The following is a 23,161-nucleotide window of genomic DNA, read 5'->3' on the forward strand; positions in this document are numbered from 1 at the left end:
GCTCGGGTCTGACACAGGCCGGGGGTGGAAGCTACCTATCAGCGCGCTGGGCGGTAACTTGGTTATTGTGACGTCCAGGAGGGAGAATTCGAATTCAGCCACGCCCCTTCCATGCCGCGACTCTGTGCGAAGAGAAGAAGGGACACGCCGGGGCCGGACGGAGTGGGTGAGCGATGGGGGCAGTGCCGCCTCCCGCGGAGCCTCAGGGACGCAGGGTGGGGCTGGAGGGGGAGCAGGGGAGTTGGGTGGTAGGGAGGATTGGGTGGTGCTGGGGGGCAGGGGCGAGGTGGGGTGGGGGTGCGGGAGGGCTGGAGTGGGGATTAGGGGCACGGACTGGCGTCACTCTCAACATCCACCAGTAGTGGGCGAGACTATGATTCTATTCTATGAGACTCACCAGGGGTCCAAGTTAAAACCCAGCCAAGGGCCTTGGCCTCCTTGTGGGCCCTTTAACTTTGCAGGGTGATGCCCGCAGAGGAGCGGAGCCGACTCTCGCGAGGGAGGGGCTGTTGTTACTCAGTTAACTTGTGTTTGGTTTATTCTGTTACGTGGGGGCCATGTTGCATCAGTGGGAGGTCAGGCCCCTAGGCCAGGGGTTCTCAGACTTTTGTACTGGTGACCCCTTTCATACAGCAAGCTGCTGAGTGTGACGACCCCCCCACACACATTAAAAACACTTTTTTATATATTTAACACCATTATTAATGCTGGAGGCCAAGTGGGGTTTGGGGTGGAGACTGACAGCTTGTGATTCCCCCCCTTGTGACCTCCTGAGGGGTCCTGACCCCCAGTTTGAGAACCCTTGCCCTAGGTTCAGCAGTAGCTCACTCCTCGCTTTGGACGCTGGAACTTGTTGGAGATGGGCAGAGATGGCAGAGCCTGGGCTGTCTCTCTCAATGCTTTGCTAGTCATAGAATATCAGGGTTGGAAGGGACCTCAGGAGGTCATCTAGTCCAACCCTCCCTGTAGTGTCTGCAATTCAGTGACAATCAGCAAACCCCTCCAGGCGCTGTGATCACTCAGTACAATAGCACATAGAGCCCCACACCCAGACAGATTGCATGAAAGCTCCCTGAGCCACTCTCAAATCACACAAAAAAAAGGCATCAGCCAATCCCCCTGCTCCCCAGCCTTACATCCCAGAGCTGTACCGTCTTGCCCAGGTCACAACCCTGGCTAGTGTAAGTTTATTACCCAGTCTGCCCCACCCTCAATGTGGTGAGGACATGCACCAGCCTTTGTAACCTGAGCTGAGATTTCCCAAGCACTTCAATCAAAACACACTGTTTTCGGTAAAATATAAAACAGATTTATTAACTATAGAAAGATCGATTGTAAGTGATTATAAGTGGGAGGCATAAAAGGTCAGAGATAGTTACCTTAAGGAAATAAAAGATAAGTGCACGATCTAAATCTTAACCCTTATTGCACTAGGCAGTATTTATATCAAGCAGTTTTCTCACCCCACTGGATGTTACAGTTCTTAATACACAGGCCGCTCCCTTAAGCCTGCGCCAGTCTCCTCAGATGAAGTCTTTGTCTTCTCAGTGTTCTTGTTGCTTCCAGCGTAGGTGGGGGAGGAGAAAGGCCAGTCCATGTGCCTGGAAAATACTACTAGCCCAGATATGTCCTGGTGGGCTTTGCTGAGTTACAGGGTTAAGCAGTCCCCCTGGTGTGGTCTTGTGCAACTGTCACTGAATTGTAAATCCCCTGGTTACAATTCCCCTGCTGATTAATGGTTGTTGAAGACCTTCCTCTGGTGGGGGATCACCTCCTTTGTATACCACTAGCAAACTTACAGCATATTTCAGTAACAACCATCTAGCAAAATCTCAGAACTTGATACGCAAAACAATATATGTATTTTGATAGAACAATGGGTTTCAGCAGATCATGACCTTTCATACAATATCCTACTTGATGTGCTTTGTATGAAATATATCAGTTATATGACAGTGGTGAATATGGGGTTCCAGGGTGCTGTTTTGAGGTACAGAGTGCCATAGTTGGACCTTATTCCTGCTTTTCAGTCACCCTGCTACCAATTGTCCTCTGTGCAGATGCTTTAGAAGCAGTGGGGCATGACAGAGAGTAGTATTAGCAGACAATGGGGTTGCACAGTTGCTCCTGTGAGAGCGTAATCCCTTTGCAGACAGCAGCGACCCCTAGGCCCAGCTTAGCTGTGTCCTAGACCTGGCTAATGGTAAACACTTAGGTCGACATAGCTACAGTGCTCAAGGGTGTGAAAAATCCATGCCCCTGAGCATCATACTTACGGTGACCTAACCCCGGGTGTAGATACAGCTAGGTGGATGGAGGAATGCTTGTCGGAGGCAAGAACTTTTGTGAGATCCTTTTGTTTCCTACCTTGTGTTTCCTATCTTTTAACCAATTACTACTGATCCATGGGAGGAACTTCCCTCTTATCCAATGACTGCTCAATTTGCTTAAGAGCCTGTGGTGAGGGACCTTGTCAAAGGCTTTCAGAAAGTCTAAGTACACTATAGCCTCTGGATCACCCTTGTTCACATACATGCTTGTTGATGCCCCCAAAAGTATCCTAATAGATTGGTGAGGCATGATTTCCCTCTACAAAAGCCATGCTGATTCTTCCCCCAACAAATCTTGTTCATCTATAGGTCTCACAAGTCTGTTCTTTACTATGGTTTCAAGCAATTTTCCTGGTACTGGAGTTAGGCTTATCGGCCTGTAATTGCCAGGATCACCTTAGCTGTCCTCCAGTCATCTGATAGAGAGGCTAATTTAAGCGATCAGAAATGTACCACAGTTAGTAAGTCTGCAGTTTCATATCTGAGTCCCTTCAGAACTCTTGGGTGAATCCCATCTGATCCTGGTGACTGACATTACTAAGGCTACATTTTAGTCATGGGTATTTTTAGTAGAAGTCATGGGCAGTAAACAAAAATTCATGGCTTGTGACCTGTCCGTGACTTGTACTATATACCCTTGACTAAATCTTGGGTGCTCGTGGGCAGGGTGATGCCTCGGGGACCGCCACGGGTGCTCTGGGGCAGGAGGAGGCCGTGGGTGCTCCATGGTGGGAGGGTGATGCCTCGGAGACCACTGCGGGCGCCAGGGGATGGAGGGTGGTGGTCCCGGGCTGCCCCCACCACAGGAGGGGGTCGGTCCCAGGACTGCTGCTGGTGCTTGTGGGGCAGGTGGGAGCAGGGCAGCCCCAAGACTGCTGCTGCTATTGGGCAGGCAGGGGGGGCCCAAGACTGCCCTAGCAGCGGCCAGAGTGGCTGGCCCTGAGACTGCCCAAGCCCCTCTGGCAGTCCTGGGGTCAGTCGCACCGGCCACTGCACAAGTCACAGAGGTCCCGGAAAGTCACAGAATCCGTGACCTCCGGCTCCATGACAGTAATAAGTAAGGCTGTGAGTCTATTTAATTTATCAATTTGTTCCAAGCCCCCCTCTATTGTCGCTTCAGTCTGGGACAATTCCTGACATTTGTCACCTAAAAAGGATGGCTCGGGTGTGGAATCTCCCTCTCATCCTCAGCTGTGACAACGGATGCAAAAAATTCATTTTGCTTCTCTGCAATGGCCTTGTCTTCCTTGACTGCTCCTTTAGCACCTTGAGTGTTCAGTGGCCCCACTCATTGTTGGCAGGCTCCCTGCTTTGATGTACTTTAAAAAAAGAATTGCTGTTAGTTTTTGAGTCTTTTGCTAGTTGATCTTCAAATTCTTTTTTGGCCTGCCTAAGTATACTTTTACACTTGACACAGTTTATACTCCTTTCTATTTTCCTCAGTAGGATTTGACTTCCAATTTTTAAAGGATGCCTTTTTGTCCCTAACCACCTATTTTACTTTCTTGTTTAGCCATGGTGACATTTTTTTGGTCCTCTTACTAGTTTGTTTGTTTGCTTGTCGTATACATTTAGTTTGAGCCTCCATTAAGGTGTTTTTAAATAGTCTCCATGCTGCTTGCAGGCATTTCACCCTAGTGCCTGTTCCTTTTAATTTCTGTTTAACTAGCTTCTTTATTTTTGTGTAGTTCCTCTTTTTGAAGTCAAATGCTACTCTGGGTTTCTTTAGCACATTTCCCACTGCAAGGATGTTAAATTTAAGTACGTTATGGTTGCTATATAGTCACCTCTTGGACCAACTTGTAGCCTCCACAGGACGCACTCAGTGTCAATGTAGATTGCAACTCTACATAAGAACGGCCAGACTGGGTCAGACCAAAGGTTCATCTAGCCCAGTAGCCTGTCTTCCGACAGTGGCCAATGCCACGTGCTTCAGAGGAATGAACAGGACAGGGAATCATCAAGTGATCCATCTCCTGTTGCCCATTCCCAGCTTCTGGCAAAGAGAGGCTAGGGACAACATTCCTGCCCATCCTGGCTAATAACCATTGATGAACCTATCCTCCATGAATTTATCTAGTTCTTTTTTGAACCCTTTTATAGTCTTGGCCTTCACAACATCCTCTGGCAAGGAGTTCCACAGGTTGACTGTGTGTTGTGTGAAGAAATACTTCCTTTTGTTTGTTTTAAACCTGATGCTGCTTCATTTCATTTGGTGACCCCTAGTTCTTGTGTTATGAGGAGTAAACAACACTTCCTTATTTACTTTCTCCACACCAGTCATGATTTTATAGACATTGATCATATTCCCCCATAGTCGTCTCTTTTTCCATGCTGAAAAATCCCAGTCTTATTAATCTCTCCTCATATTGAGGCTGTTCCATACCCCTAATATTTTTTGTTGCCCTTTTCTGAACCTTTTCCAATTCCAATATATCTTTTCTGAGAGGGGGCGACCCCATCTGCATGCAGTATTCAAGATGTGGGTGTACCATGGATTTATATAGAGCCAATATGATATTTTCTGTCTTATCTATCCCTTTGTTAATGATTCCCAACTTTCTGTTTGTATAAAGTAGCAGTCAAAAAGCTGAGTAGGTACAGGCATTGATCTCCTGAGAAGATGGCACTTGATTGGACAAAATATGGACTCTGACTTTAGGGGCTAGAGCACTGGGCTGGGACTCAGGAGACCTGGGGTCTATTCCCAGTTCAACCACTGCCCTGCTGGGTGACCTTGGGCAAGACACTTCCCATCTCCGTGCCTCAGTTTTCTCATCTGTAAAATTGGGATAGTGATACTGATCACCCTGGTAAAGTGCTTTGTGATCTGCTGATGAAAAGTGCTAGATAAGAGCTAGGTGTTACTGTTACTACCATTGGTCCCGGGACATCTACATCGAGCACATCACCGGCCACCGCCAATACCGAGAGCGAGCCGGGGAGACCTCGTGCACTCACAGACCCCCCCTGCTGGACTCTATCCACTGAGCCCTGAACCCACCAAACCTAACTGAATCCCACCACGTGAGGGTCACCCCATCCCCATTACCCAGCCCGCTTACTTATACCCATGACTGTCTCTACTTCCTGTATGGGTGATAGACCCTCACTGCTTATCGACTGTTTCCTGATCCCGCCCACCGGTTACCCACCCCTCATTGGGGACATTGCAGTCTGTATATACTATGTGTGCTGCCCAACCCCAAAACACCAACATACCCCTATACTCTGTATGTTACCCTCAATGACCAATAACTGACGCTTCAAATTTTCTGTATCGTTTATTTTTTAAATATTCTATATCATCTTCTAGCCAAGGATTTCTCTACAACCTTTAATGAAGTTAGCCTCATCACACCCCATCAACAGTTGCATATTATTATCCCTGTTTTACACATGGGGAAACTGTGGCACCAAGCAGTGACATGATCTTCCCAGGGTCAAACATGGAGTCAGCTGCAGAAACAGGAAGACTTTTTTTTTAACTCTATATTTAACTGGATCAGTGACATTTTTTTGGCAATTAAAAAAAAAATCAAGAAGCCCTATTTTTTCCCCTTATTTGAAGGATTGTTTGCAGATGCTAAATGGGGTCACTTCCCAACTATCCACTCTGAACATAAAATCCAGGCTTCTCATTCTGAATCACACAAATCAGGTGTGTCTTATGCTGCCTGTCCAGAGGGCATCTGCTCCTCCTGCCCAATAGCAGCTAGCCAGGAGCTGCTTGGGAGGCTGTTGGAAACAGGCTAACCCAGAGGAGCACTGGAAATCCAATGTAGTAAGATGCAGCAAATGATGGAGCAGGGATTAATGTGTGAGTGAAGCTGGCACGTCGTGCCCGAGGGAGGAATAAATGTTTTATCCCTTCTTAGAAAGGGAATCCCTCACTTGTCAAAGGCTTAAGCTGACTTGCAAAGAGAGAGATTTGTATCAAGAAGGAGAAGGGGCATGAAAGAACAGAGAGCCTGCTAGGGGAATAGCTGTTTTTCATGGTTCCTTAGGTGGAAATATTGAGCGTTGAAATGATGGGGGATATCGGAGTGTCTTTCTGCTCAAACGCGCGGACGGGAATGATTGTGTGGAGAGATGCCGTTCCCACAGCACACAAGCTTTTGAGAAATAGATACACTAGTGCTGGCAGCCAGAAGGGAAATAACTCTCCGTAAATTATAATTGCTTCAGATTTGTGTCTTAAAGCATATTGTGCAAACACTGTACCATGTCAGGATAGGCTAAACCATAATTTACCCCACCGTCTTCAAACTGTAGCTCTAACACAGTTCTGCTTTGAGATCAGAGCTTGCTAATGGTTAGAAATCAATGGGAGATAGGTGCCTAAATACCTTGACACATTTGTGGAGCTGGGCCTAAGTCCCCAAGGCAGGATCTTTATTGATTGTGGTGAATGAGACAGAAAGCAAATAGACTGATTGTCAGAGCCTTGGTGACATTTGCACTGCTGGTCATCATCTGAGGCTGTCAACTCCATGTGATGTCAGTGGTGGGAGATTATAAAGGTCTGATCCTAGGAAGTGCTCAACACCATCCCTCAGTTCCCTTGGACGTTGATGGGAGTCGCTGGTATTTTGAACCACTCGGCATCATGCCCTACCCGTGAAAGCCGTTCAATTACTGGAGCTGGTGCTTGAGTGTGACTGCACCTCAAACCGCTGTGGCTGGGCTTGAGGAGTGAGCTCAGGTAGGGCTTGCAAAATCCAATCTGCGGTGGTGACTAGACATCTGGCCTTGGTAAGCTGAGGGTTAGAGATGCCAAGGGGTCATTGATTTGTATGGGATTTAACTTTTTTTCTTTTTTTTTTAAAGAAACCTCTAAGCTTCTATCCCTTCTGATAGCAGAGAGAACTTTGTGACCAGGCCCCAGGGCAGCGCTGTGCAGAGCACTTGATGTGCATAGGACTGTCCCTATATCCTCCAGAGAGACCTTGATGAAACTTGCACGGAGAGACTCCACAATGCTCTCCCAAAGGTTTCTAGGGATGGCGGCCTCCCTCTGCATTAGGACACTTTGCCATGCCAATCTCCAATGCAATCAGCTGGCACCATGCAGTAAACAGGCTAGTGGCATGCAGGTGAATTAGTATCGTGCTTTGTCGACCATAAACCTGCCCGAGCGTCTTTGCTGCGGACTCGAGTCTGTGGTCTTTCTTTATGAATAACATTGAGGTCTGCTGAGTCAGCGAGCTGCATTCTCTGCTTGTGCAGCTCACACCGGCGCTCCAAGGACTGCAGGACTAGCAGCCCTAACAAGCCTGCAGCACCACCAACAACCCTCAGTAGTGAGTTATCAGCTAAAACCACCAGCATTTGTGGGAAATAGTGCCAATGTTAGCGCCATTGCCTGAAACTCACGCCCGTGAAATCGGAACTACAATTCCTTCCCCCTCACCCTGCTGGGCAACACTCCCTATGGCTGGGGCTGGAGAGCGGGGCTGTGCCAAGGCTCTCCAAGTGTTGATAAGAATGAGGGACAGGAGTTATGAAACTTGTCTTTCCCTTTCTGGTGTCACTGTAAATCCGGTGATTTTTTTTTTTTTTTTTTTATCCGCAGCTGCTGCTATTGCAGCCTTGAGGAGTGCCCCATCCACACCCACAGATCCCATGACTCTGATGAGCAGAAAGAGGACTGGGGGGACACATTGTGCAAGATCCTGCAAGCCAGTGCTGCATTGTCCTGAGACCAAAGGGCCTGGAGGGCAAACCTGGCAGCTGGCCTGGAGAAGGAAAAAGGAGACAGGAGAGGGAGGTTCACTGGGGCATAATGGGTCTTCACAGGCAGCAAACCCAAATGCAGCTGACCCTGGTTGACCTGCAGGTCCAAAATTCCGACTTGCCACCCTTTGCAGTCCTCTGAGCACTCCACGGTAGCGGTTCCCTACATCCCCAACACATCCCATGGCATCCCAGGCTGCAGTCCTGCCCCTGCCATGCCATGGGACATCAAGGAAAACCACAGCTCCACATGCACTGACCTGTGAGAACCACAGCTGGTGTACATGTAGCCACAATGGACTACATCTGAGCACTGAAGCGGACAGAAATGTTTGCCGACTTTCCAGTTGCAGAGTCCCGTCCTGTTACTTTGTTTAACGTTTGTATTGCTTTCCTGCTATTTTTTGATGCACATTGTTTTTTGCCACTCAAATTGCTATTTTTAGAGAATAAAATTCTTTTAGTTCACAGCAGACTGCCTTGTGGTGCTCCAAGCACGCGGTACACCGTTCCACCAGCACACACCGAGCACAGACCACTACCGTGACTGGCTGTTAAAGTGCTCTTTCAGCTCCACGCTGGGCACTTGCAATGGTCCTTATGTCTGACTGTTCAGAGTCAGCAGACAGCCCTGGCAGCAGCTTTCCCCCTCTGCCTCACAGATATTATGCAGGACCCAACAGGCAGCTAGAACCACTGAGAAATTTTTGTCACTGAGATCTCCCATAGTGAGTGTAAACCGCCAGCAGCCCTTCCGCCTACCAGTCCTTCTGCACCAGCTGAGCTGGTAGTTGAATCTTTCCTTGGTGCTGTTGAGGTGGCTAGTGTGCAGCTTCATATAAGCAGGGGGTAGACTGGGTTCCCCAGAGTCACTATTGGCATTTCAGTACCACCAGTGGTAATCCGTTGGTCTGGAAAGAAAGTCCCTACATGCAGCTTTCTGAACAGTCGTGTGTTCTTACAGATGCAAATGTCATGCACCGTCCCTGACCAACCCTCAGAGCTGTCAGAAGTGTTCATGGTGATCCACCCAGCTCGCGTGACCATAGAAAGTAGCCCTTTCTGTTGACATACTGTGAGCCACCTATTACCCCACTGAAGTTTGGATGGATTTGCAGCAATGAAGTTCCCACCATGGCCTGAATGTTGCCAGCAGTCACTGTCCTGCATAGCAGGAGACCATTAATGGCCCTGCACACTTGTCTGACAACAACCCCCACTGTGGATTTTCTACCTCCCAATGATTTCTTACTGACTAATAGCAATCTGGCAGTGCATAGATCCAGGAATGGGGCCTGGTGCATCTGAAAGTTCTGCAGGCACTGCTCATCGTCGCAAGCGTGCATTACAATTCAATGCCATCAGTTGGTGCCTGCTTCTCAGGCCCAGAAGCGGCACTCCACTATCTGCAGCTGCTCCGTGAATGCCACCAACAACCTTGGATTGATTTTCATTATATACCTCAGCAAACTGTCCTCAGAGAAATCCTCATGTTGCCTGTTAAACACAAGTATTGTGCGTCCTGTGTTTGCAGTGTCCATGAGAATGGTGCAGAGCTGGGTGGGCTCCATGCTTCTGTCAGAGATTGCAGACACCAAAAAGTGCTGCGTGGGGTTTAAAAAAAGTGAAAATGTATGGGCTATGGATGGCATATGGGGCTAGAGAAAGTTGCATGCTGGGAACTTGACCCTGAGCTCCCAATGATCCCATGGCGAGTCATTTCTATCCCACAACACATTGTGATAATTCCCCAGAGGCCTCACACCAGACAGCAGCGCATGGCACATATCCACAGTCCACTGCACTTTGCATCGACGCAAGCACTCCTGGCGAGCATACAGCGCCAACGCAAGCAGCCGAGTATCTGTGTGTCCAAGCCATGTACAAGCTTCGGCAGCTGTATGCTGATGAGACTTGCGTCTGTCACTTTGTAGTGCAGAAATGGCTTGAGTCTGCAGCCTCTCCTGTGTCTCCGCAGCTGCTCAAAGCTTTCCCAAGCATGAATGTAAAATGAACATGTCTCTGGTCAGTTTCATGGCTGCTACTCAGAGCCCTGTGAGCCTGGGGACAGTGACAAGGATCAAGTCACTTTCACTTCTTCCATCCAGCAGCCAGAGGGTGCGAGGGAGGCTGCAGATGTACCAGGGTCCTACTCAGACGCTGGTAGAGAAGAAGCAGTGTTCAGCACCCTGGAGAGAACGGGTGAGCTGTACCTACTCCTCACTAGGGGACCTCCCCCTACGTTTCTTAATGATCTCTGGCTTCCAGATTTACTCCTGTGGCAATAGGTGTCTGAGCACAGGGTGGGATGTTCTGGGTTCAGTTCCCAGCTCTGCCACTGACTCGCTGTTTAGCCTTGGGAAAATCGCTCCCCCACAAGCCGACCTGATGGGCTGCAAGGGTTAGTCGCTGTTTGTCCAGGGCTGTGAACCTGTGCAGCCAGAGGCAGGATTGCCCAGTGGTTAGGGTGCTCCCCTGGACTTGGGGCATCTGCATCCAATTCCCTGCCCTGCAACAGACTCCCTACGGGACCTGGGGCAATTCCTTTAGTCTCTGTGGGCCTCTGTGCAATGGGGCTACCAGCCCTGCCCTGCCTCCCGGGGGCGTTACAAGGGGCAATGTGTTGTGACTGTAAGGTGCTCAGAGGCTGGGGGCTGGTAGATACTGACGAGGTAAAAGGAAGGGTTGTCGAGGTGTTAAGTGTCAGCGGAGGGAAAAAGTCCCAGTTTGCCCAGCCTGTGTCTGTTTGCCGAGGCCAGGAGCATTGTGGGTGTTCTAAATCAATGCTCCGATGCTCTGCCTGATTTACTTACAGGAAATCGGTGCTGCCAGCCTGACATGAGTGAGTGGGAACAAATGAGCAGGTGGGAGTGGGCTGAGGATGAACTAGCACCTAAAGAGCTCAGCTTCCAGTGTGTGTGGGGCTTGTCGGCAAACGTGGGAATCAGATGCTGTTGGGAAGGGCTGATCTCTTCTGGGAGAGGGAGTTGCCCCTGCTTATTTTTGTGGCTTTACAAAGTAGGATCTCTAGCAGGAGGGTTTCTGCCGATTGAAGCCACCTAAAACAGGATTGGGGACTTCAACAGCAGAGTCCAGGGAAGGGGTAGGGACGGTTTTGTGGCCTGCAGCATGCAGGGGGTCAGACCAGATGATCATAATGGTCCCTTCTGACCTTAAAGTCTATGAGTCTAAGTGATTTTTCTCTCCTCTGTTGCTGTTTGACAGCACCCACAACCGCAGGGGAAACTGATTAAACCCCTGCCCCCACATACACATTGGTCGTGTGAAGTATCAGAGGGGTAGCCGTGTTAGTCTGAATCTGTAAAAAGCAACAGAGGGTCCTGTGGCACCTTTCAGACTAACAGAAGTATTGGGAGCATAAGCTTTCGTGGGTAAGAACCTCACTTCTTCAGATGCAAGTGTGGGGAACGATGATATACATGCAGGGCTGGCAAATGCCCAGGCTGGAAAAAACAGAGACAATTGTTATGTTTAAGCTTCCTAGTAAGGGGTCCTCTTGCCACAATGACAGGTGAGGAATGTTTCCGATGGAAGTGATTGTTCATTTGAGAGTGTTTGTTTGACCACAGCACCTCCCAGGATCTTGCTGTATCTCTGTCCACGGGCTGTGAGTTTTCATGTGGATACGTGTAATGGCTTAAAAGTTGTTACTGCTCATCCAAAATGACTAGCCTGTGGTTGCAATACAGATGCCCCTGTGATGAGTTAAACCCCCATTATGGGATGCCACCTGAGGTACTGGGATTTCACTGAGCCCGCCTGCTCCACGAGCCTGGGCTCCTTCTCCCTGTTTTGCTGAATCAGGCTCTCTAGCAGCACACACAGGTAGGGAGCACTCGCTCGTTATGAGACGGTTCAGCTAGGAAATTGCCCAGCACTCAAGTGCAGCTTCGCTCTGGAAAATACAGCCAAGATCATATTGTCTTGTGCTGTATAGAAAGATCTGCACAGCGCGAGCTCATAAAAATTCGCCTTCTCCCTCAATGTGAAGAGAGATGCACAACTTCTTCCCCCCTCACCCCCACCCCCCAGTTAGAAATCGCACAAACTTTTGTCTTTTGGGGAGGGGGGGGATTTAGTACCTCTGAATGACAAAACTTTTGTTGCTCAATTGCCAGTGTAGACATAGTCTAAGGGCTTGTCTACACTGGCACTTTACAGCTCTGTAACTTTCTCGCTCGGGGTGTGAAAAAACTGGGAGAGCTCTGGCCTGCCGTGCTCTGCTGCGACCACAGGAGCAGTCCAGTGATTTGCTCTTTGTTTGTTCCCCAAAGGGAGCAGCACACAGATACTTCCTGGAGCTTTGAAAGGGGAGGGCGCATGCCTGCAGGGCAGCAGAGATCTAAACACTGAGCAGAGTGATCAGGGCAGGCATTGTGGGATACTGGGGGAAAGCCAGCTCTGTCCACAAAACAATCAGCAGTGTCTACACTGGTGCACGCGAGCGTGCGTGCGTGCTCTCTCTCTCTCTCTCTCTCTCTCTCTCTCTCTCTCTCTCTCTCGTAGGGATGGAATTTTTTTGTCCCATTGTCATGTATATGCTCTTTTTGTTGTTGCCAAAAGGCAGTTTTTGGCCACAAAACTTGCCAGTGTAGACAAGCCCTCAGTAAGGAGAGAAATAAGTATCTTCAAAGTCTTATTGTTTCTTCCTAATGGCCCATCAAGGCTGATGGCCTGTTGTCTGGTGGGTGTCTCCCAAATACACACCCAGTTGTAATTGTTCCATAGTCAATATGTCAATATGTAGATTCAGAACTTCAGAGTCAACTTTAGATTCAGAAATGATCCAGGCACACAAATTGGATAATCGCATTCAGGAAATCAGAACCTTTCCAATGAGACCTTACAAGACCCATCTTGCATATTCACTCCATAACCATATTTCTATGAAGAATATGGGGTGTAACGTCACAGCCCCTTGCGGTTTGCATAGTGCGGGGTAGATCTAATTCACCCTTTTGCATGTTTCTCTTTCAGATAGTCCCTGGACTACCTTGATGCTCCCTGGAAAAATGGAGATGGCAGAAGAAGGTAGGGGCTGGAACATGACTGACAAAGTGGGTTTGGCCTGGTTTTAGGTTTGTTGCTGTACAGAGAAACTCGGGTAACTTATTCCTGCTGCACTTCGCCAGGCGACTGCTCCATTGGAAGGAGCTTTTAGTGTGTTGGTAGATCTGGAGGTGATCCGTTTGCTTGATCCCCCCTGCTAGCCCCATAACACGACTCTCTCCAGCTGCAAGCGTGTCTGTGCAATCTCATCACGGCTGTCCTTGTACCCAGAAAGGGGCGGGGCCCAGTAACCTGACCGAGGGGCGGTTTGGGGCTGCCTGAGAGACTCAGGACAAACATGAGCAGCACCAAACTGAGAGAATGTACTACTGGGAAATCCGATTGATGGGCTGCTTTGATTAAAACGTCCAGGTGTGCGAGGGTCCCCTCATGGCGACTGGCCCTGGGATCATTGTGCAGCTCTACAAGCCCAGGTGTCATGATTCTGGGCTTGATCCTGGTCTTTCCTCAGTGGAATGCTATTGCCTTCGATGCCATTGCTCCTGATTTACACCAGTGCAAGTGGCAGCAGAATCAGGGTCCTGGTGAAAGTGGGATTCAGTTCCTGGCTCTGCACAGACTTTGTGGGACCTTGACAAGTCACCTAGGGCTGGAGCTCTGGAGGTGGAGGTCTGCCACTCAGCGACTTCCGCGATGGCTGTGGGGGCTCAGCACCTCTGAGAATCAGGTGCACAGTGGCGTAGATTGATGTAATTCCACTGAAGTCAGTGGTGCTGCTTCAGTCTGCCCCAGGCCCTGAAACTCTTTGCCTTACTCCTAGCTAGTGTTCCCATGTGAACTTTGATACCAAGTCGTTGGACGCCAGATAAGTTCTCTTGATTACACAAGAATGGCTATACTGGGTCAGACCCATGGGTCACCCAGCCCAGTATCCTGTCTTCTGACAGTGGCCAATGCCAGGTACTTCACAAGGTATTTATTGAGCGATCCGTCCCCTGTTGTGCAGTCCCAGCTTTGGGCAGTCAAAGTTTTAGGGACACCAGAGTATGAGGTTGTGTCCCTGCCCATTCTGGCTAATAGCCATTGATAGATCAGTTCCTAGATAATAGGTCCATCTCTTTTGTGAACCAAGTTTATGATTTTGGTCTTCACAACATCCCCTAGCAAGGAGTTCCACAGGTTGACTGTGCGTTGTGTGAAGAAAAATTCCTTTTGTTTGTTTTAAACCTGCTGCCTATTCATTTCATTTGGTGACCCCTAGTTCTTGTGTTACAAGAAGGGACAAATAACACTTCCTTATTTACTTTCTCTACACCAGTCATGATTTTATAGACCTCAATCATATCCCCCCCCTTAGTCGTCACTTTTCCAAGCTGAAAAGTCCCAGTCTTATTAACCTCTCCTCATACAGAAGTTGTTCTATGCCCCAAACTCTTTTTGTTGCTCTACCAAATTCACAGTCCATTTCATGGTTATAGGATTTCAAAAATCATAAATGTCACAATTTCAGCTATTTACATCTGAATGTTCATGGTGGTGTAATTGTAGGGGTCCTGACCCAAAAAGGAGTTGTGGGAGGGAAGGGTCGGGGGCGTCACAAGGTTATTGTAGGGGGGTTGCAATACTGCTACCCTTGCTTTGCACTGTCTTCAGAGCTGGATGGCCGGTGAGCGGTGGCTGCCCCTCTCTCTGTCATCCACAGTGACTCCAAGATCTTTCTTGAGCGCTAACAGCTAGTTTAGGCCCCATTGTTTTGTATGTATAGCTGGGATTCTGTTTTCCAATCTGCATTACTTTGTATTTATCAACATTGAATTTCATCTGCCATTTTGTTTTCCAGCCATCCAGTTTAGTGAAAACCTAAATTCCCTCTAAGCCAGTGGTTCTCAAACTTTTGTACTGGTGGTCCCTTTCACACAGCAAGCCGCTGAGTGCAACACCCCCCACCCCTAATAAATTAAAAACACTTTTTTAATATATTTAACACCATTATCAATTGTGGAGGCAAAGCGGGGTTTGGGGTGGAGGCTGACAGCTCACGACCCCCCAGGTAATAACCTTACGACCCCCTGAGGGGTCCCGACTCCCAGTTTGAGAACCCCTGCTCTAAGCTGCGCAGCTCCGTAGCAGCCTATTAAGCGCAGCTCAGGCTGCAGCAGGGAGAGATGCCCCAACCCAGCCCGGCCCAGACCTGCGGCAGCCGGGTGAGAGGCGCCCCTCTCCCAGCCCAACCCCGGCCCGGACCTGCAGCGGCGGGGTGAGAGGCGCCTATCCTGCAGCCCCAGCCCTGGAGCTACTGCCGCAGGAAGAGGCGCCTCTCCCCCCCCAGCCCAGGTGCTGCCACTGGGAGAGAGAGTGGGGTGGGAGTCCTCTCTCCCTGCCGTAGCCCCAGGACAGCCTGCACCCCAAACCCTGCACCCCCAGCCAGAGCCCTCATCTCCCTGCACCCCAGCCCTGAGCCCCTCATCCCTGGTCCCACCCCAGAACCCTCATCCCCAGCTGGAGCCCTCCTCCCCCTGCACCCCAACCCTCTGCCCGAGCCCTGAGCCCCCTCCCACACTCTGAACCCCTTGGCCCCACCCCTGCCACATGAATTTTGTTATGTGCACCAATATGGCAGTGATGTGTGGGGAAAAATTAGAGGGAACACTGGTGAGAACCCTTTGTAACTCTTCCCAGTCAGCTTTAAACTAGCAATTTTGTATCATCTGCAAATTTTGCCACCTCACTGTTTGCCCCTTTTTCCAGATCATTTATGAATATGTTGAATAGGGCTGGTCCCAGTACAGACCCCTGCCTGGGGGACACCACTATTTACCTCTCTCCATTCTGAAAACTGACCATTTATTCCTACCCTTTGTTTCCTATCTTTTAACCAGTTACCAATCCATGAGAGAACCTTCCCTCTTATCCCCTGACAGCTTACTTTGTGTAAGAGCCTTTGGTGAGGGATCTTGTCAAAGGCTTTCTGAAAATCCAAGTACCCTATATCCACTGGATCCCCCTTGTCCACATGTTTGTTTGACCCTCTCAAAGAATTTAGTACATTGGTGAGGCATGATTTCCCTTTACAAAAGCCACGTTGACTCTTTCCCCCCTCCACCCCCCAACATATTGTGTTCATCTCTGTGTCTGATAATTCAGCTCTTTGCTGTAGTTTCAACCAATTAACAATGGATCAATATTTCTCTCCAGATATAAAATTTATCACCGATGAGAAGTTTGACTTTGGTCTGTCTTCTCCTTCAGACAGGTAAGATTGAAGGGCCAGAACCTCGGCTGGTGTCAGTCAATCTGTCAGTGAAGCCAACAGCTGAATTACACCAGTAATTACTACTATCCATTCCCCTTAACATTTTGTGTCTCTGTGCACTGAAGGGCCCTCCCAGGTTTCTGATCACGCCGATGGCGCTGAGTAGAAAGCCTGCTAGGAGGGCAGAGCTCTGTCCATGTCCCTCCCGCCTCACTCCACGCTGGCAGGATGTCGGGCCTTGTGGCTCTGGGAACCTGCCACAGGAGGAGTAAGAAAACTGGGCTTGCGGTGCTTCGGCCTTAACTTGACAAAAAAGCTATGCCTGGCCCCTCGTATCCTTGACAAACATGGTGGGATTCAGCCACAAGCATCCCTCTGGGCCAGCTGCTCTCCTGGGGTCTGACCCTAGCAACATGGAAGCAGACCTCCTGCCTTTGCTGGGACCAGTCGTGGGCGGACAGTTACTGATGCACGCGCAGGGTAAGGCCCTCGAGTGATAAATCTGATCAGCCGCTGCAAAGCCGTAAAGCTGCCAAGTCAGACACATATGAAGGGCAGGGCAAGTCCCACCCAGGCGGGTCAGCCAGGTTCTGACTGGTTCCAGTTAGTAACCAAGGTGCAGCTGGAAAGAGGAAATACTTCCCTGCCTCCGGCTATAGCCTGAGCCATGCGGAGCTGGGTAGTCTCTGCTCCATCCGGGCTCTGGTAACCGTGGCTTTGCCCCCACAGCCAGGAGGAGGAGCGTGTCGAGGAGGAGGAGCTCCGGCACGTTGACAGGGGTGTGGCACAAAGGCTCGACCTGAACGTGCAGCAGAGGGAGGGCGCCAGAGAGTGCCTGGCCCGATGGAGCCCGCTGAGTCCCGAGAAGCTGGAGGAGATCGTGAAAGAGGCCAACCGGCTGGCCGTGCAGCTGGAGAGATGCAGCCTGCAGGAGAAGGAGAACGCCAGCTCCGGGGCGCTGGGTCCAGCCGGGGAGCCCCTTATGCCCGCGCGGCTCCTGCACAAGGAGCGGGCAAGCCCCCGGAGCCCCCGGCGCGAGACCTTCGTGGTGAAGAACAGCCCTGTCAGGGCGCTGCTGCCCACCGTGGAGCCAGGAACGCCCCTCCCCATGGGGAAAAGCCCCTCGCCATGTGCTAGAGCAGCGCTGACTCCCCCCCGCCTCCGACACAAACTGGGCAGCTGCTCCGCTGGCAGCGAACGGCTCCGTAAGAAATCCACCTCCAGCAAGGGCCCTGCTCTGTCGCCCACAAAGAGACCTCAGAGCAGCAAGAAGGTAGATGGGCTGCTGAGAGGGGGAGGTGCTGGGGGCCTGCGCGGGGCTCTGTCCTTCATGGCCAGCTCTGGCAGGTGAGGGGTTAGTCTGGAACTCAACCCCCCTCCCCCCCCTTCCTGCCAGAAGGGTGAAGGAGCGTTCTCTCCCATCCACCGCGAACCTCCTGATCTGCTGCTCCGTGTCTGAGTCCCGGTGCCTTCCTGGCGCTGCACAACGCTCATGCCAGGACCCAATGCTTGTAAATTTCTCTACTGCCCACAGTTCCCAGTAGCAGCCATGAAACTGACCACAGGTGTCTACTTTCAAACTGCAGGCACCTGCGAAGAGCTTTGAGCAGCACCAGCGGCACCGGCCCAGTCTGTCTGCAGACTCAGGCAGGCAGCGCTGCACCCAGGTCAAGTGAGGGAGGTTTGGCCTCCCAAGCATACAATCAAGGAACTCTAGTTCAACAAGCGAAAACTTTAAATTCTGCCTAAACAACTGGCTTTGATCCAGCCCTTCCCTGACGGAGGCCTCCTGTTTGTCCATAGCAAGCCATGACTTTCCCGCCATGCAAAGTGCTGTCCAAGAGCAAAGTATTTATCAGTTTTCCCTCCTGTAAAGTGGAGCCAGTCCCTTGGCATGAAACATTCACCTCTTGGTGTCCTCAGGAGATTGGGATGCCTCCTGCTGGCCCTGGGGCTGAAAAACCAGGGCAGTGAGCTGAACTGGGGCATCCCATGTGGCAGCCAGAGCAGGAGCTGGGCTTGTGGCAGTGCCTCTGGGAGAACTGTTTTTGAATGAACCGAGCCTGCGGGTGTGCAGGCAGCAGGTGCTAACGTGTAGGAACCCGTGTGGGGCATCGGGTGTGGGCTCTCTCATGTAACTTAAGGGTGCCCAGTCCCTGAGCTCACATTGCTGCTGGGCTGTCGGGATTCCCAAGTTGAGTGGAGCTGGGCCAGGTCAGCACAGGGGTGGGGGACCTCTCAGGAGCACCGAGGGGCTGCAGGGAGGGGTGGGGGCCCAGTGGGGGTTGCTGTCTCCTATGCCCCAGTGCGGCTCTAAGGGGGGCCCTGTGCTGCTACCCGGGGCAGTCGTTCAGATGGAATCTAAAACCAAGGCCCTGGCCACTTGTGGGTCTTAAAGATGCCCTGGCAACAGGAGTGCGACCTCCAGCATGTTCTGCCTCCTGAACTCCCACAGAGCTACAGCTGGAGACAGTATCTCTCCCCCCCACCACCCCCACCCACCCAATCCTCTGCTGCTGCTGTGGAGCCTTGTCCCGCCCCCCAGAGGTGACTGCCTGACCCCCGAGGTTATTGCTATGTCAGTTTGAAGACTGCAGTGTGCTTTGGGGTTCCGGTCGCTAGGGAGAGGCAGGTGTCTGATCACCGCTTCACCTCGCTTTATCCCTCTTGCCGCATTAGCTGAGCCTCCAGGACCCGCCCCACAGCCGTGCGTCGCCCACAGCGGGGCGGAGAGAACTGATGAGCCCCAGGTCGTCCCCCGCCCGGCCCCGCCCTGCACAGGAGCCCTCGCCGCCCCGCAGGAGAGCACAACCACTTCAGGAAGCAAGTGCAGGTAACTAGGCTTCCGAGCAGACTGCTGAGCACGGGGGTGGGGGGCTGCTCCTGCTCGCTTTGCCCTCTGTGCGGGGCATGCCGTGCAGCGGCAGCATGGGATTGGGGGGTCTGCACCCCTGTGTGCCACCGAACCGGGCCCTGCACCGTCTAGCACGTAGTGGGCACTGGGGGCAGCATGGGCCTATGCAGAGGGGGAGAGGCTGATGCCTCCCAGGTTCATCAGTAGCAGATCGGCTGCGCTGCCCCTCTGCCTTTGTGGGGAGGATTCGGGATCCCAGGGTATAGACGTCGCAGGCAGGATGTGTCCCCGAATGGCCGTGTGTTTGCAGGTCCCTATTGCTGCCCCTGCCAGAGCCGGCCTCAGGGTGTCTCGCATGAGGTCCCTGGGAATCCACTCCCACCCTCGCACGCCCTTCTCATCCAGCAGGGAGCCAGCGCCCCCTAGTGCCCTGCTCTGGGAGGGGCCTCCTTCCAGTGGGGAGAAGAAAACAAAATGGGTTTTTATGCCTGGAAAATAATTGTCATGTGCCAAGCAGGATCGGCTGGCTGGGACTGGGCTGGCCTCCAGCATGGACCAGCTCCAGAGAAGTGCTGCTAGCCCATTCTGCTGAGCCATCGGGGCCAGGGACAAGCCCATGCTTCCCAAGAACCAGCCATCAAATCAGGTCCCTCCAGTAGCCCAAAGAGTCAGCCCCGGATGTCACCCAGGTCTTGAGTTAGCCACTGTGCTTTGTGCCGGCAGTTGTTGGCAGCCACATTTCGTGGCTCTGAGACAGCCTGGTGTGAGGATCTGTCGGGCGCCAGGCCTCGAAGTGCTGTGGCTGCAGAAGGGAAAGGGGGTGCAGAATTGGATCTCAGTCACTGTCACCTACAGCCACTGGCGAGATCGGCTGCTGCCTGAAGTGGGAGCTGAGGGAGGGCAGGGGAAGATGGGGATCGCAGCCGCGGAATCAGGACAAACATGTTCAAGCCCTGGCCCCTTGGTCAGCGATCTACACTCAGTGATCAGGGGCTGTGGGGGGAGTCCAGGGCCAGGCTCGGGCTTTAAAAGCCAGTCGGCATCCGGGACTGCGAGCAGGGGCAGTAACTGTGGCGCCTTGGGTGATGGGGGGCTATTGTCAGCCCCAAGGGACTGCGAGCAGGGTGGGGAGGGGTAATGGTGGAGCTCCTGTGGTGGGTAGCAGCAGGGCCCTCCAGTGACTGGGGGTTGAGGGGATGGCAGAGCCCCCAAGGGACTGCGAGTGGGGGTGGGAGTAAGGGTGCCCCCCAACCAAGGAAAGGGGGGCATGGGGGGGCTCTCTTGGGACCTGCCTGAATTCAGACTTAATGGCTCCTGCTTTCCTTTCTGCCCCATCAGGTCGGGCTAAGGCCTCCAGGGATGATGCTCCCCAGCTCCCAGCCAGCGCCGGGCCTACCCACAGTGCACACGCCCACCAGACCCAGGCCACGAGCACGGCCGCCCCTGTGCCCACGAGTCGCCGCCTGATGCCCAGCGGCATCCCCAAGCCAGCCAGTCGCAGTGTCGTCCTGAGCAGGGCTGCTGTGTCCGGGAGGCCCAGCCAACCACAGCCCATGGGCCATGGCTCAGCTGGCAGGAGGGTGCTGCCGAGCGCAGCCGGACAGAGAGGTGAGAGCCCCGGGGGGGGCAAGCAGAGCACGTCACTCGCCCCAGGATTGGGGGCTGGGGCAGACCCGCGGGGAGCTCCCGTGTCCTGCTCGCGCTGGGCTAGGACTGGGGCAAGACTCTGCGTTAGCAGGGGGCCAAGGCAGCCCTTCCCTGGGCAATTAGTGCCTCCCCCATAGACGCCACCCCTGAGCCAGCCTGGCTGTGCCCATGCCAGCCCCGCCCAGCCCCCCAGAGCAGCCCCACGGCCCCTAGTCCTGCTGAGAGCTGGAGCCGCTTGCAGAGTGTAAACGGGGTGTGGCCCGCCCCGCCCCCTGGGATCCTGCCCCAGGCTGGAGCTTTGTGGGCACACAAGCTCTAGCTGGGCTGACCCTCCCCCCAGGAGCATGAAAGTGTCTCTGCATTGTTACAATGGTCTAAGCGGTCGGCTCATGTCCTGATGCCTATAGGGTGCCACTTGGTGGCACCTGGAGCTGGATCTCCATCTCCAAGCAGTGATGCTGCCCAGGTTACTGCCAGGTTTGCCAGAACCGATTCCCCAGCCTAGCCCAGGCCCCCGAGCTGCTGGCCAGGAGCCCCAGTGGCCCGGGCCATCTGGTGCTGGAGAGAGATCTCAGCAGCATCCTGTATCCTTGTGCCCTAGAGGGTCAGACGTTCCAGCTGGGCTGGGCTGCGCTTCCTGCTGACTTTTTCCTTTGCCCGCAGGCCCTGGCCCCCAGCGGGCAGCCCCTCCAGGCAGCAGGCTGCAGCCACCCCGGAAGGTGACCTTGCCCAGCTCTCTGAGGTAAAGCTCTCCCACTGTGTGGGGTGTGAGCCGTACAAGAGCAGAGCTGCAGATCAGAGCAATTCCTGAGAGCGGTTTGCCCCAGGGCTGGCGCCACCTGCAGGCTTCCTACATAACTGCATGGACACTTCAGGAGCAAAGCTGCCCGTCAGTGAGAGCAGAGTCCTTGCCTGTGGCCAGGCCTAGGTTGCACCCACCTCGCTGCAAGATTCCTGTGGCAGAAGCTGTCCGTCTCGCCCTGTGTGTTCTGCAGCCCGTCAGTGGCTGTCTTGTTGATTAACCCTACAGCCATTTGTCCTCCCCGCAGGCCTGGGGCTGCTCCCTGAGAAATCGCTTTGGCCCAGGATCCCCCAGCGCTAAGGGCCCAGCACCCCCAGTTGAGCCAGGTTTGCAGAAGGGCTCTGCATGGTGGGTGTTGAGCTCTCTAGAAAACCTGGATCCATGTCGTCCCAGCACATGGGCTTTGGTCTTTAATCTTCCTCCCCCCTGGCCATCTGCGCCCATTGATGGATGTCTGACACCCCCAAGTCCATCTGGCCTGCCTCACTCGGCTTCCTGCCCTGACACTGGACTGCGATAAAACGGTTTGGGACCAGACACCACCGAGACCCCGATCCTCCTCATGCTGGCAGAACCAGACTGACCCTTCACCTGCCTGCGGGGCATTGTCTTGCTGTGCCCGGGCATCCATCAGCAGCACATGCCAGCTTGGAGGACACAGGAGAACTCAGGACCGCCACCTGCTAGGCTGGCAGCCTGAACTCCCCAGTTTTGAGCCTCTGGAGTGAAGGCGCTTTGCAGGGTCCTGGTTAGTTTTACTTTGCTTTTTAGATGGATTAGTGGGAAATACTGAGCTTGTTCTGTGCGTGTGGACCATGCTGGCCTCGCCTGATCTCATATGGCAGCTGCCTCCCTACGTGTTTAGTGGTTATAGATGGAGCGGGCCAGGAAACGGGGCTTCCCTGGAAAATCAAAATCCAAAATAGTTTGATTCTGAAATGCTGCCGCAGTGCCTTGTGGGAGTTGTAGTTCAGGTGTCTTGTGCCCCATTGTTCTCTAAAGGTTAAGCGCCCTGGTCAGACTACATCTCCCATGGTGCACCATGGAAAGGGGAAGCAGTGCCTCATGAGAATTGTAGTTTGGGTGCCTCACACTCCCAATCTGTGTGTGCCAGGCTCCCTGATTGGATTCTGCCTCCATTACTTGTTCTGGCCTGGCATTTGCCATCATGCATGGCCTCCTCTCACCAAGAGGAGAGACCATGGGACATGATGGGAAATGTCTCAAAACTATATTACAGTTGGAAAAGGTACAGAAAAGGGCAACAAAAATGAGTAGGGGCATGGAACAGCTTCCATCTGAGAGATTAAAAAGTCTGGGACTGTTCAGCTTGGAAAAGAGACGATGAAGGGAGGATATGATAGAGGTCTATAAAATCATGACTGGTGTGGAAAAAGTAAATGAGGAAGTGTTATTTACTCCTCATAAAATAAGAACTAGGGGTCACCCAATGAAATTAATAGGCAGCAGGTTTAAAACAAACAAAAGGAAACATTTCTTCACACAAC

The 23,161-nt window shown here is 52.3% G+C and overlaps 1 protein-coding gene across 1 annotated transcript; it reads left to right on the plus strand.

Moving 5' to 3' along the window:
* The first annotated feature begins 104 nt into the window (after positions 1 to 104).
* Positions 105 to 22,917, plus strand: PSRC1 (proline and serine rich coiled-coil 1). The gene is made up of 7 exons (XM_034767807.1): positions 105 to 166; positions 13,065 to 13,118; positions 16,293 to 16,350; positions 17,080 to 17,623; positions 19,030 to 19,183; positions 20,543 to 20,812; positions 21,515 to 22,917. The coding sequence occupies exons 1-7, from the start codon at positions 112 to 114 to the stop codon at positions 21,595 to 21,597; spliced, it is 1,218 nt and encodes a 405-aa protein (XP_034623698.1). The 5' UTR covers positions 105 to 111; the 3' UTR covers positions 21,598 to 22,917.
* Positions 22,918 to 23,161: the final 244 nt, after the last annotated feature.

This window comes from Trachemys scripta, chromosome 4, assembly GCF_013100865.1.
Source record: "Trachemys scripta elegans isolate TJP31775 chromosome 4, CAS_Tse_1.0, whole genome shotgun sequence".
Classification (NCBI taxonomy): Eukaryota; Metazoa; Chordata; order Testudines; family Emydidae; genus Trachemys; species Trachemys scripta.

What these genes read in the sequence shown, in the direction of transcription:
- PSRC1 (XM_034767807.1), top strand. Translation starts at nt 112, where the DNA reads ATGCCGCGACTCTGTGCGAAGAGAAGAAGGGACACGCCGGGGCCGGAC. An exon ending in GCCGGGGCCGGACGGAGTGG is followed by an intron (nt 167 to 13,064) that starts GTGAGCGATGGG and finishes TTTCTCTTTCAG; the next exon opens with ATAGTCCCTGGACTACCTTG. An exon ending in ACTTCAGGAAGCAAGTGCAG is followed by an intron (nt 19,184 to 20,542) that starts GTAACTAGGCTT and finishes CTGCCCCATCAG; the next exon opens with GTCGGGCTAAGGCCTCCAGG.